The 14538-nt window shown below is 41.8% G+C and overlaps 1 protein-coding gene across 1 annotated transcript; it reads left to right on the top strand.

The window, feature by feature from the left end:
• The first annotated feature begins 7665 nt into the window (after positions 1–7665).
• Positions 7666–14264, top strand: LOC149847824 (glutamate receptor 2.1-like). Its single transcript, XM_090009578.1, has 5 exons — positions 7666–7930; positions 8384–9735; positions 12068–12380; positions 12474–12880; positions 13562–14264. The coding sequence occupies exons 1-5, from the start codon at positions 7672–7674 to the stop codon at positions 14045–14047; spliced, it is 2817 nt and encodes a 938-aa protein (XP_089865704.1). The 5' UTR covers positions 7666–7671; the 3' UTR covers positions 14048–14264.
• Positions 14265–14538: the final 274 nt, after the last annotated feature.

Below are 14538 nucleotides of genomic sequence, written 5' to 3'. Positions count from 1 at the left end.
TCTAACAATCAAGTTCAGTTGAACTCAATCAGCCAAATTAAACTCGGTTTGTGCAGTTATGTAAGGCACCTAGTATTACTTTATGAATAATTTGTTGACAAATTAAATACACGAGAAGTGCTTGCTTAAATGGGGAAGGCGTCCACCCTCTAAAGAGGAGGTGGGTAATTTAAATCTGACCGTCCTCACTATGCGTTATTTTTTTTTAAATAAAAGTGTTTGGCTGGAGCTGAGCTGAGCTGAGCCAAGCTCAAGTTCGACTTGAACTGAGTTTGGAAAATAGTTGTTTAAGCTTGGCTTGAACTCGAGTCAAGCTTGAACGGCTATTTTTTTGTATGAGCCGAGCCAAGCCAGCCTAAGCTCAACTCGTGTGCAACTCTATGCTCGGCCACAAAATAGGCCCTAAGAGTTTTCTGTGTAATGAGAATTTGGAAAGCATGCATAACCATTTAATTTAGAAAGCATGGATATTTAAGATTCAACACAGGCTTTTGATCTTAAAAGAACCCACGACTATAAAAAAGAAAGTAGGTGCTCTGAGAGCACAATATCATTACTAATATAAATAAATAAATAAATAAATAAATATATATATATATATATATATATATATATATATATATATATATATATATATATATATATATATATATATATAATGTCTTAATATTGTCTGGTTGGAAGATATTGTTTATTATTAATCATTGGCAGGATATTGAATTTGTTCAAGGTTTTCTTTTATTATTTCAAAAAGGATGACTTTCTTCAATCGAATTTGATATGCCCATATAGTTGCATCTGTCAAGAACCCGCACACTTCTCATATTTAAGGATATAACCCTCTTTCTCTGCAACGATTTAGTTAATGTTGACCGTACCATTAAATTGGCAATGTTATATATATATATATATATATATATATATATATATATATATATATATATATATATATATATATATATATATATATATATATATATATATATATATATATCGTTATGCCCGGTAGGTTTTAAGTGTTTTATGATAAATCTGAACTGTTAGATGTGTTTATCATGCACAATTTAGTGGGAGCCGACTCTTGGATCATGTTTTTCAATGAAAAAACATGTTTTTTTTAGCTGGGAAAAACTGATACCTTCATAGTCATTGATTTTGGATCACCGAAAAAGCTGGTATATATGTCAGATTCCGGTGATCCAAAAGCCAGTTCCCACTAAACAAAACCTATAGATCACATCTACAGTGTTAGATGTGAGAAAAAATACTTAAAATTATGATTTTTGAAGGGGCCTAACGAGACTTCAAAAAAAAGAGCCTAAAGAAAGCAATATATATATATATATATATATATAGAGAGAGAGAGAGAGAGAGAGAGAGAGAGAGAGAGATTACTAAGTCATGGGATCAACAAAAAGTTGAGCCCGCGAAAACAAAAAACAACAGACCCCCCCCCCCAAAAAAAAAATCACTACAAGAAAAATGTTAATTAGCGACGAAAATTTGCGACGGATTTTTTCTGTCGCAACTTTGTGACAGATTAGCTAGAGAAAATTTTCTTCATGAATCCGTCGCTAAGTAGCGACGGATTAGCGATGAAAGTTGTTTCATCGCTAAGCCGTCGCTAATTAGCGACGAATTAGCGATGAAAGTTGTTTCATCGCTAATTAGCGACGGATTAACGACAATGATTTTTTCATCGCTAATTCTCAATACAAGAAAAACATTTTAGCGAGGGAATTTTTCCGTCGCTAATTAGCGACAGAAAAATTTCCTCGCTAAATCCCTCGCTAATTTTCGATTTAACAGAGCGCGGAATTTTCCCTCTCTCCACGTTCGAAATTTAAATCGGCCGCGCTCGATTTAAACCGACTTCTTCGGAGGACGGCGACGTCGGAGAGCATAACGACGACGAGGCAATTTCACGGAGGACGGCGACGCCGGAGGACGACGACATCGGAGGACGCTGGAGGACGGCGACGCCGGAGGGCGCCGTCTCACGGAGGATGCCATTTCACGGAGGACGACGATGAGGCAGATGCAAAAGCGGTGGCCGGAACCTCAGCTTTTGGCAGCTCGTTGGAGCCGAAGATGGCGGTGCCAGCAGCTGCAGTGGATGAGAAGAAGTGGTCGGCCTCTGGACTGTCAAGGAACGACAATATTGAAGACGGAATGCTGTCTTTCTCCTCTGCGATCGTCCTTCCGTCCGGGGTGAAGTCGGAGGGAGACTCGAACCACTTTAACCTCGAGGCATCGGTGCGGGAGGCCGGTTCACGGAGGACGGCGATGCCGGTTCACGAAGGATGACAACACCGGTTCACGGAGGACGGCGACGCCGGAGAGCATCGGTTCACGGAGGACGGCGACGCTGGAGAGCACTGGTTTTGTGCAATGCCTGTCGGGTGCGGTATAAGTCCGGCTTATTGCTGCCGGAATACCGCCCGACAGGGATCAATTTTTTTTTATTTTTTTTTTAAATTTAGCGACAACTTAGCGACGGACATTATCCGTCTTTAATATGTCGCAAATTAGCGACAGAATTAACGACAGATAAGTTTTTTCGCTAATTAGCGAGCAAAAATTCGCGATGGTCTCTATCCATCGCTAATCCATCGCTAAGCCGTCGCTAAACTGTTTAGCAACGGCTTAGCGACGGATTAGCGATGGATAGAGACCATCGCTAATCCACGATTTTCTTGTAGTGAATAGAAGAACACAGAGATCAGCCAGGGTCTTGAGGAAGAGAAGGCAATTGAAGGGGTGGATAACATCTGGAGAGAGGCGCAGAATTGAGTACACATCAGCTAAGATGCAATGGATGAGCTTATTGAAAGCAACCAGAATTTGACGAAAGATTGCATTGTTGCGATTCATCCACACAACCCGCCACGAAGTAAGAAGCCAAGTTCTCCAGATCAACCACTACCGCTTGCAACTGCGAACCTGTGGTGGACCCCACAAAAGGTGGAGCGCAAAGGATTCCTGTCTCATGATTACTTCAGGTTGATTTCACGTACTTTTAAAAAGATCCACAAAGATTGGGTAGGCCCAAAACAGATAGTAGGTTGATTCTTCTGCTGCTTGACAAAGGATGCACCTACTCGGATACTGAAAACTCACCTTCTTAAGGAAGCTGTCTGTCTGTACCTTATAGTGTAAAATTAACCAGGCTAAGAACCGAGAACGGAGAGTTAGCCCATTCGCCCATAAACGACACTTAGGAAGCCAGTTAGCCCCAAGAGGAAGAAGAGACCGATACAGAGTTCTGGTGCACAAAACGCTGCTAGGCGTAATTGCCCATTGTAAAAACAACGCATCAGGACCGGGATCACCATCTTGTATAAGGACAAAAGACTTGGCCTTAAGCCACATGCGACACAAGTGCGAGATATGTAGCCTTTAGGGACGACGAATATAATGGATCGACTCAAGGGAACCGTACTTAGCATAGAGTAGAAGAGCACACGAATTGCCTGGACGATGTGCCATCTAGCATTGTTTCACGACGAGAGCAATACTCTTTAGTCTAGGAGCGAAGATTTCCAGACCAGCCATACGCCTTGGTAACACCAAGGAGTTCCAACCAACCAGGTGACGCTTCGTCCTAAGGTGGCAACCCGACCAAAGGAAATCTGCCATCAAACTAGAGAACTTTTTCTCCACACCCTTGGGCATCAGAAGCATGAACATAAAAAATTCCGGAATAGAGAATAAGACGTGCCTAATAAGGGTAAGCCGACCGGCGATGGATAGGTAGGATGCCTGCCAGAAAGAATTTTTTGTCTAGACTTTTTGGATAGTGGCAGTCCAAGCGGCTGAGGGGATGCGCTTTATTTGTAAATGAAGACTTAGATAGAAAATAGGTAAATTAGAAGTTGCTCAACCAAAAAACTGTTGTCCGGCGGCCAACAAGAAAGATGAGGCATTGAACATGGACAAACAACATTTACTGTCATTAAGGGATAAACCCAAAAGAGAGAGGAAAAACTGAAGGATGGGCTTGAATCTCAGCATCTATTGCACGGAAGCGTGGCCGAAAAGAATCATGTTGTTAGCATAGATTAGAATATGATGAAAGAATTCTTGGATGCTGATGTGATTGATTATGCCTTTATCCGCTGTCCTCTTGAACAACACCACGAGACCCTCAGCGATGACATTAAATAACAAGGGGGAGAGAGGGCAACATTGCTGAATACCGCGCCCAAGCTTAAACTGCCTACCTCTTGCATCGTTAAGCTTAATCAAAGAGTGAGCATTTGATACCAGCTAACGCACCCATCGAGAGAAATGGTGACCGATGTCGGAGTTGGTAAGCATGTGGAATAAAAAAGGACAATGGACCAAGTCGAAGGCTTTATAGAAGTCGAGCTTGAGAGAGAAGAAATGCTGACCACTGAGATGCAAAGAGTGAAGGACTTCTGATTCCAAGATGAATGAGTGTTAAATCCGCTTGTGGGGGATAAAAGTGAACTAGAAGTCTGAGAAGATTTGAGCAGCGACGACTCTGAGCCTATTGACCAAAACCTTAGCAATAATGCGGTAAAGCACACTCATAATAGAAATCGGACGGAACCTCGAGATATCAGAGGCTGTCACGTCCTTCGGGATGAGAGAGACAATGACTAAGTGCGTGTGAACCGGCAACCGACAGTTGCAATGGAACTCAACGAAGACATTGATAACGTCATGCTGAATGCAAGACCAAAAGTTACGGAAGAAATCTATGGGAAAGCTGTCGTAGCGAAGACCTTTCCATCCTGAAAGACCGTTGATAGCCAAAATGATTTCAGCGTCAACGAACTTAGATTGCATAGTTCTAGCTTGAGATTGATTGATAGCCCGAATGAGAAGAGGGCCAATAGTGCCATTGGAGGAGGTCTGGGCAGCATAAAGGGTCTTGAAATATTGAGAAATTGTGAGAAGGACATTGTCGGCAGAGTAGCTGACTCCCCCAATGGAGATAGAGGGAATAACGTTCCTTCTGTGGCAGTGTGAAGCGTAGGAGTGGAAGAAGCTAGTATTGTTGTCACCAGCCGCAAGCCAATGCACCCTCGCCCATTATTTTCATCTAATTTCATCCTTGATCCGCCATGTTTGCAGAAGCAATGAAAGCTCAGTGGACCTAGCCTTTAAGCTATGAATAGTTGAATCAGAAAGGGATTCTGGGAAAGACATAGAATGATGAATGTTCGACAACTCTTGCTCCCAGGCATCCATTTGCTGGAATTTACTGATATTATGATTCAGAAGCCAAGCTTTAATGTCGCGGTTGAGGCAAAAAAGCTTCTCATGGCACCGAACGGCGGCCCTGACCACAGTAGAAGGCTTGCTCCATGAACGATGGACCACAGATTCGAAGTCGGGCTCCTTCAGCCACCACTTTTCAAAGACAAAATTCTTTACAGAGGTAAAACCTTTCCCCCAATGAGTGACAACCTGACTATGACCCAAGACAGAAGGAGGAAGCATGAAGCATGTGATGTTGGGGAGGATCTCCAGCAGATCGGGGGAGACGAGCACTCGATCTAGTGGCATGTAGCATGAGCGAGACCTTCTATTCGACCAAGAGAAAGGCTCGCCGGTAGGAGAAACAGGGTAAAGCAGCTGTTGTTGGACAAAATCCTGAAAACCCCGTATAGAGGCAGTCAGAGAAACAAGAGAATTTGAGTCATGAATAGACAACAAACAGTTAAAGTCCCCCATAAGAAGGTGCAGCTCTCCAAAAGAACAGATAATTCTACTCAAATTGGACCAAAATATGGGTCGAAGGGGAGGATGGTTTGGGTCATAGACAATAGTGATCACCGTTGTAAGGGTTTCCGCTTTCAAAGAAAGGGCAATCGAAAGAGAGAATATGTCATCGTCGACTTGAGAGATACCCAGATAAGGCTTTGCGAGAATAAGAATACCACCAACATAGTGGACCGCGGGCTTAAAGAAGAAGTCTGCCCCTCTCCAAATTTCAGAAACGACAGAGCGAGAGACGTCTTCTATTTTTGTTTCGCATAGAGCAATAAGATCTAGCTTTTTCTGACGAATCCAACTTGCCAGGAACAAGCGCTTGTCTGGAGAATTCAACCCTCTAATATTCCAGCATAGAATCTTCATAGTTGAAAGTCAGCAAAACTTCGAAGGGTGCGAGCTCTAACTGAACGTCGAGGAGAACCACCAGCATAGGAGGCCGAGGTGTGCAGGTTGCAATGATGCCCTCGACGGGCAGAACTGGCTCCTACACTCCAGATATATATATATATATATATATATATATATATATATATATATATATATATATATATATATATATATATATAGAGAGAGAGAGAGAGAGAGAGAGAGAGAGAGAGAGAGAGAGTGCGTGGTCAGGCAGCTACTATATATATATATCTAAAGTTTTATAGCGGTTGCCTTGCTAAAGAATTAATTGGTTAACACTATCAACGTCTCTTGAGTATCAGAATCTTATGCAAACGAGGGTATGAATCTCATTGGCAATGACTAAACAAACATAAGAAAATAAGCGGTGAGAAACCAACTGAAATATCCCTTTGCAAATAAGAGTCCTTTTCTCATTTACATGAAATCAGAATCCCAAGGGAACGCTTGCCGTTCTGATTCATATGTTTCCAATTCAATCAAATTTGATTTGGAGCCACACGTACTAGAGGCTTTTTCAAAAATGAGAAAGGTTGGGTAGATATGCTCAGAATCAAGCTTTTGTGATTTAATTGAACATTACCCATTAGAAAACCATTGTGTTTATACTTTATAAGACCCTCTCTTGTGATGTGTGCTTTCATAACAATGTTGAGTTAACGTCAAGTTTCGTTTTCCTATTGTTTGGACTGTCAATGGATCATATTCAGGTCAGATATGTAACCAAATCGGAATTCATTTAGTCGGGTTTGGTGACAGTTGATTAATAATTAGATCCAAATTCAACATAGAATTCGAAAACAGGAACATGTAGACCTTATAACAATTTAAGCTAGCCCGATCAAAACATGGTTTAAAGCTTTTCCATCCGATTTTGAGTCCAACTCTGCATCCAATTATTCCAAATTCGATTAGTTCGGATTTAGTAATGCTGGCATCTGAACCGAATCCGTACTGTTTGCCCCTGCATAACATCTCTGTCATTGTTGCTTTTTATGTCAGAAAAGTAAATTTGTAGGATTCATGAAGTCTTATTTTTTTTGGAGAAGGTGCTTGGCTTTTCATGCACAAAAAAGTCATGGATTTTTAAATACTATTTTTTAAAAATTATTGTAGTCATTTTCTTAGAAATGAATTTATCGAATGTTTTTTTTTTTCTTCATATAGGAACGAACGGGAAGACCACCCAGAGGGGGGGTCCTTGACCCCACTGAGACAGTGGCTTCGACTTATGCAAGGGGAATTAAACCCTCGCGAGAATCGAACCCCGACTGCCCGTCTAACAGCGGAGTGCTGTTCCAACTACGCTACTTCCTGGGATACAGAATCTATCAAATTTTAAGTACCTAAACTTTCTCACATAGTTACCGCCCGTCTACGGAGCTTTGAATTAATGATTACAAAGTCCGTGCTTGTTTGTCAAACCTTGACTTTATCCCAACTGCTCCACGATTTGGCCGTCTTAAATGGGGATCGATGGTTTCATAAACTCCCAACCTCTAATTTTCACTTGAGATGGCCATACCAAACGCTCCTCTTCTTCTTGCTTTCTTCCTCTTGGGCCTCCATTGCTCTCTCTCTCATGCCGCAAACAAGTCGGCCATACCTGTGAACGTTGGATTGATCCTTGATTTCGGGTCTTTGGTGGGGAAGATGAGCAATTCTTGCATCTCCATCGCTCTCGAAGATTTCTACTCCACTCAGAACCACAGCAAGAGATTGGTTATTCACACTCGCGGCAACGAAACAGATGTTGTTGGAACCGCATCGGCCGGTATGTGATATTGATTGAAATCATTTATCATCAATGTCTTTCTCTGATAAGGGGATCCAATGATATTTAACAAAGCACTCTGCTGACACAAAGCAAATAAAATCTTTGCATGAAAAAGCAAATATCAGGAGCCGATTCAGTGATCGGCCGAAAGGTTCTCGGCCCGATCATGGACAGGACATGCCCCCTCCTTAAAAAGGGGAGGGGGGCCGTGGCTGTCTGTGATTGGACCGATTTCATCGCAAGGTATTCGACCCCATCACTGTAATATTATGTCTCGCGAAAATCGCTGCAATAACGCATCGTATCGTGCAGTGATTTTACATGCACAGTAGTCGGTCCCATCATTGAATCTGCTCTCTCTTCTACTTTCTTCTCGTTACTGTTGGGGAATAGGTGAAAATGATATAAAACTAAGTGCCTTTAATCCTCTCTTTTTTTACTCTATGTTAGCTATCGATCTATTGAAGAATGTGGAGGTGGAAGCCATCATAGGACCACAGAGATCGGGAGATGCAGAGTTCGTCGCTCGATTGGGAGATAGCACTCAAGTTCCCATCATTTCCTTTTCTGCTACAAGCCCTTCGTTGTCAACAACTAAGACTCCTTACTTCGTAGGGACTGTGGAGATCGATTCGTCCCAAGTAAATGCAATCGTCGCAACGATTAAAGAGTATGGATGGCGACAAGTGGTACCCGTCTACGAAGACTCGAATTTCGGGATGGGGATGATCCCGTTCTTAACCGATGCGCTTGAGCAGATTGGTGTTGCAGTTCCTTACAGGTCTCTTCTTCCACCTTCAGCCACCAATGACTTCATCAAGAAGGAACTCAACCAGCTTGCTTCAATGCAGACCCGGGTCTTTGTTGTGCACTTGCCTTCGTCTCTTGGTGCCAAGTTCTTCACTTTAGTTAATAACAATGGCATGATGAGTGAAGGCTACGTCTGGATCATCACAAACTCACTAGGGAATCTGTTGGGCTCCATGAATGCTTCGGTGATAGCATCCATGAGAGGTGTCATTGGAGTGAAAACATATGTGCCCCCATCGAAAGCCTTGAGAGATTTCACAGAGAGATGGAGGTGTAGATTCCGGCCGAACAATCCTGCAATAGAAGCTCCACCAGAACTCAACGTGTTCGGGTTATGGGCCTATGATACAGCATATGCACTGGCTCTTGCAGTAGAGAAAACCAATGGTGCTGGCAATTCCAAGTTCATCAATCCAAACAGGACTGGGGATTCGACAGACCTTTCGATGTTGGGGATCTCCCCTTCGGGTCCTAAACTGCTGGAAGCAGTGCTGGGGACTAGATTCAGAGGATTGAGTGGTGAATTCCAGCTTGTAGATGGTCAGCTACAAACTAGAATTTTCCAAATTATCAATGTCATGGAGAAGGGAGCAAGAGAGATTGGATTTTGGAGTCTGGATCTCGGACTCTCGCAAAGTTTGAACGCTCAGAACATGAATACGACCACAAACTATTCATGTCCAGCCAGTGTTCTTAAATCCGTCGTCTGGCCCGGCGGCACCACTGATGTTCCAAGAGGTTGGATGATTCCAACAAAGGGGAAGAGGTTGAGAATTGGAGTTCCAGTCAAAGATGGTTACAGACAGTTTGTGGGAGTGACAAGGGATAAAGTAACTAATGAGATCAAGGTAGAAGGATACTCCATAGATGTGTTCAAGGCAGTATTGAAGTTCCTGAATTACTCACTTCCCTACGACTTCTTCCCCTTTGAGAATGCTGAAGGAAGGATGGCTGGGAGCTACGATGATCTCATATACCAAGTCTACCTTCAGGTCAGTGTGTGATCCTGATCTCTGTATTCGTTTTTTCTTTTTCTTTTCTTTTTGGAAAAAAACTTCATTCCTGGTTTACAAGATCATGAAAAAATTAGCATTCCTGTTGACGTGCATCGTGAAAAGACTACCATAATTGTTTAGGTGACTAAGTTCCTTCTTCCCCTACTTGATTTCCTAATTTAATTTGACGAGCTTTCAAAATGCAAAACTTTATAGAGAGACCTCGCAGGATCGCCTAAGTGGTTAGGGTGAGCGTTGAGGTGTTCGGAGGCCTTCAAGCTCGATTCCCTTTAGGATCAAACTGACAACAGTTGTGAAGCAGCTCCATCGGGTTGGTCCGCTATCTTGGAGTTTATCATTACAAGGTGCGACCAATTAAGTCATTATCCCTTCGTTTTTCTCCTCATTACAAAAGAAAAGGAACTTTTCTTGTTTTTTTTATGACTAAGGAACTCTCACTAAAAACCGAGTCACTTAATGGGTCCGCCTTCCTGAGAGATAAAACTCTAGGTTGAGAATACCACCCAGCCTTATCTTGGAGTTTACCATTACAGGGTGCCACCAATTAGGGCTTTATCCCGTTGTGGTTCTCCTCATTCCAAAAAAAAAAAGAAAACTTTTCTTTTTTTTTTTTATGACTAAGGAATTCTCACTAAGAACCGGGTCACTGGTCACTTAATAGGTCCACCTACCTGCAAGAGACAAAACTCAGGGTTAAGGATATCACCCAGCCTTATGTGCCCCCAACCTTGATAAAGCAACAGCAGCCCCATGCACCACCAGTGGGATTTGATTCTAAGTCTTCAAGCTTGGCACAAGACCCGGCTGGCTACACGGGTAACCATCAATAACGAGGAATGCTGATGCAATTATTATTTTATAAATAAATAAACAAACAAACAAACAAACAATCGGATAGCTATTGGTACGGGAAAGATTGTACATTCAAAATTCAACGGTCAAATCTAGAATAAATACCCGTTGAACACGATCACCACCGTCGTGCCACTAGCTGGCCTAACTTTTTATTTACTTATTACCCCACATGCATGGGTCCCATTCAACTTGCTTAGTCCTAACCTTGCATTTAATGTCATCAAACACCACTTACGCTTCCACCTATAGATTCTAATATGAACATGAATATATTACTAGCTGTCCTATCTTGAGAATTAATCCTGATTTCATCTTTATCATGCCCTCTTTTTTTCTCTAGTCTAATTATATTACAATTGACTGTCAAGTGCCCATGACAAGCAACATTAAAAAAAAAAAATTAGCCCAATTTTTACAGCGTTCTCTTTTATTTTCGCTTTATATATATAAGTTACAAGTATAAAGGGTAATTTATATATAGGCCCCTAACATATAGCAAACTCAATTTCAAATATTTAAGATAAACTACTAACCTTTCAAGAAATTTCTCAGGTGATTGTTCCAATTGCCTTTTCTCTTTGAAACTACTTATTTACCCTTAGGTTTAACTACAAAGATTTAAAGAAAAGAAAGTTTAAAGTTGCTATTAATTTTAAAAGGTTGAATAAGAAAGTGGCTTGAGCAGTCATTTGAGAATTTTTCAAAAAGGACAAGGGTCTGTCTTAAATATTTGAAACCTGTGGTGGCTACTAAACATAAATTTGCCATTCATAGGTGCCTATATATAAATTACCCAAAAAAAAAAAGAATTATTTGTAACTATCGTGTCCTAACCGTCTACCCGGGAGATAGATGGTGGTAATTAATGGGTTGTTTGATGGCTTGTCCAAGATTGAACAAACAGAACGTAAAGTTTTGTTCCTTCTTTCTTTTGTTTCAAGTTCAACAAATGTCCTTTGTTTGATGAGAGAAGAATGAATAAGAAGAAACCCTAATGAATGAAAAAAAAACCTAATAAAAAAAAAGAAACCCTAAGTAAAATGAGGACCCTAACCAATAAAATCAAACAAAAACCTAATCTAGAAAAAGAAGAAAGAAGAAAAGAAAGGGGAATCTCACCGGCGGCTTTATCCCCGGCGTCGATGACCCTGGCACCGGTGACCCCCCCCCCCTGCCAAGAGAGAGAGAGAGAGAGAAACCCCTACCCCTGATTTTTTTTAACGTGTTCCCTGCATCATGTTCTTTTTGTAAAGGGTTGGGTGTTACAAAAAGAGCAGCTTTTTAAGAATGCCGCGGACCAAGCGTCCACCACATCCAACGTTTGTTGAAATCACCGTCCCCTAAGTCCATTTCATCCCATTTCATGCAAGGGGGGACAGTGATTCAAACGTACCCTAAAGAACTCGTAATGGACACCTCTTATTCTATATATATCTTATTTGTGGTGAAGCAGAAGTACGATGCAGTGGTGGGAGACACAGCCATCACCGCCAACCGATCCAAATTTGTGGACTTCACATTGCCCTATTCAGATTCTGGTGTGTCCATGATCGTGCCAGTGAAGCCCAACAAGAAGAACGCTTGGGTGTTCCTTAAGCCTATGACCTTGGAGCTGTGGTTGACCACTGGAGCTTTCTTCGTGTTGACTGGGCTCGTGGTGTGGGCTTTGGAGCATTGGAAGGTTGGGTCCGAGTTTGAAGGCCCACTTGGCGAACAGATGGGCTTGGTCTTTCATTTCATCTTCTCAACATTGGTCTTTGCACACAGTAAGTTTCCTTCACCCACTTGTAGAAATGTGAAATTAAGTATCGGATTTTGTCCGATACCGGATCTAACCTTGGTTTTTGTTCCCCCCAAAGAGGAAAGACTTGCCAGCAATCTATCTCGTGTTGTGATCATAATTTGGGTGTTCGTGGTATTGATTCTTACATCAAGCTATACAGCTAGCTTGACCTCAATGCTCACGGTGCAACAACTAGAACCCTCTGTTACAGACCTTCAATCCCTAATTAGGAATGGGGACTACATCGGCTACCGAAATGGGTCGTTTGTGCTACAGTTGCTGAAGCGATTGAATGTTGATGAGTCCAGGATCAGGGCATACACCAAACCCGAGGATTTCCCGGAAGCTTTCTCCAAAGGCAGCAGCAATGGAGGGGTGGCTGCCATCTTTGATGAAATTCTATATAACAAGATCTTCCTTGCAAGGCATGGTGACGACTATACTATGGTTGGCCCTGTTTACAAAACCGGTGGATTAGCATTCGTATGCCTCTCTTTCTCAATCTCTCTGTCTTTTGTTTTTCACACACATATAATGGGTAGGTGCCGGACTAACCATCAGTAATTTTTCAAAAATCTGACTCTACAGAAGTGTTCTGCATGGTCGCTAGGAAATCAAACTTGGATTTTGCCTTTTTTTGAGTAAAAGATGATTTTTTAAGCATTAAATATTTTTTAAAATTGCATACCATTTGATTTTTGAATCTTATAAAAACCTTACTTGGTGTTGGAATCTTATAAAAATCTAACTTAAATTCTGATCATATATGTACTTTTGATTTTATAGGAATCAGCTCTTGAAACCTTTAATTCCAACACATAAGTTTTTAAAAGGTTTGAAAAATCAACGGTACAAAATCACTTTGGGAAAGTGATCCAACATCCCCACCATTCATTGTTTTAACCCCCACAGTCTCTGTGCAAGTCACGTGGGGCTCACCAAAAAGCTTCTGATGACATCATTATTGGGGGATCATAATGGTGACCATTGGTGACTTGATCAACTCTCATCTGGATTCGACTTTTTTATATATTTAGCTGATCCGGGTCCGATCCATTTGCATCCATAATGCATGTCATGCCCACAAATGCACAAAGGGAGTATTCAGTTAAGCTATTCTCCACAAGGGTCCTCATTGGTGTGCTGAGTATTGAACTGTTTCAGGTATTTCCACGAGGCTCCCCGTTGGTCTCGGACATTTCCCGGGCGATTTTGAACGTTACGGAGGGAGAACTAATGATAGACATAGAGAAAACATGGATCGGCAATCAAACTACCACTGCAGATCCAGCAAGTCAAGCAAGCTCAGGCAGTCTGTCCCTCTCCAGCTTCTGGGGTCTCTTCCTTATAACTGGAACGGCTTCAGCTGGTGCTCTTCTTGTCTGCGTCCTCTCCTTCTTAAGGCAATACAAGAGTAAAGGGACACCTCCCTCAGATGATCAATCCAAGCAAAAGCACATGTGGCAGAAACTTTTAGGCATTATTAGTCATTTTGATGAGAAAGATCTCACCTCCCTCACCTTCAGGCACATGGTGAAGGAAGGGGAGGAAGCAAAAGATGGTGGGGGTAGTGAGGGTCAATCCTACAGGCAAAGCCCAAAGGGTATGGAGCATATGAAGATGGTAGCTCCTCGGAGCAAGACGTTTTGATTTGTAGCCATTCACCAGATTATGGAATTGTTTCTGCAAACTGAAAAATCCGTTTTTCCTCTGCCTGCATGGACTGTAATAAGCAATAATGCAAGAGAAAAACCTGCATCGAATTACGATTTTTCCAATATGTATATTTTTCTGTTTTTGCTGCCACTCACTTTAGAGAGTCCTCTTTGTAAATCTATAATTAGTAATCTAGTCCTCATTTTTCTTATTTGCGTTTAACGTCTTGCTTATCAATTGAATGAATGAGTAGTAATTCTCATCGAGCTGCATTTGACGCGTGCATGGTCGGCATATGCGTAGAGCAATGGATTCGTACTATGTTTTGCTCTCTGTTTTGGTTAACAGATTATCATTTGGATCTGACTTCAGACTCAGATCTTCTGCACAAGCTTCCCACTCAGATTCAGATAAAGTAGGATCCAGTCCATATCAAAACCATTTGTGAACCTCCATTGCATCTTATTCATAAGATTTTTTTTTTC

The sequence above is a fragment of the Nuphar pumila genome, chromosome 1 (genome assembly GCF_984573655.1).
Source record: "Nuphar pumila chromosome 1, dmNupPumi1.hap1.1, whole genome shotgun sequence".
NCBI classification, from domain to species: domain Eukaryota; kingdom Viridiplantae; phylum Streptophyta; class Magnoliopsida; order Nymphaeales; family Nymphaeaceae; genus Nuphar; species Nuphar pumila.
This window is presented reverse-complemented; position numbering and strand designations above follow the sequence as displayed.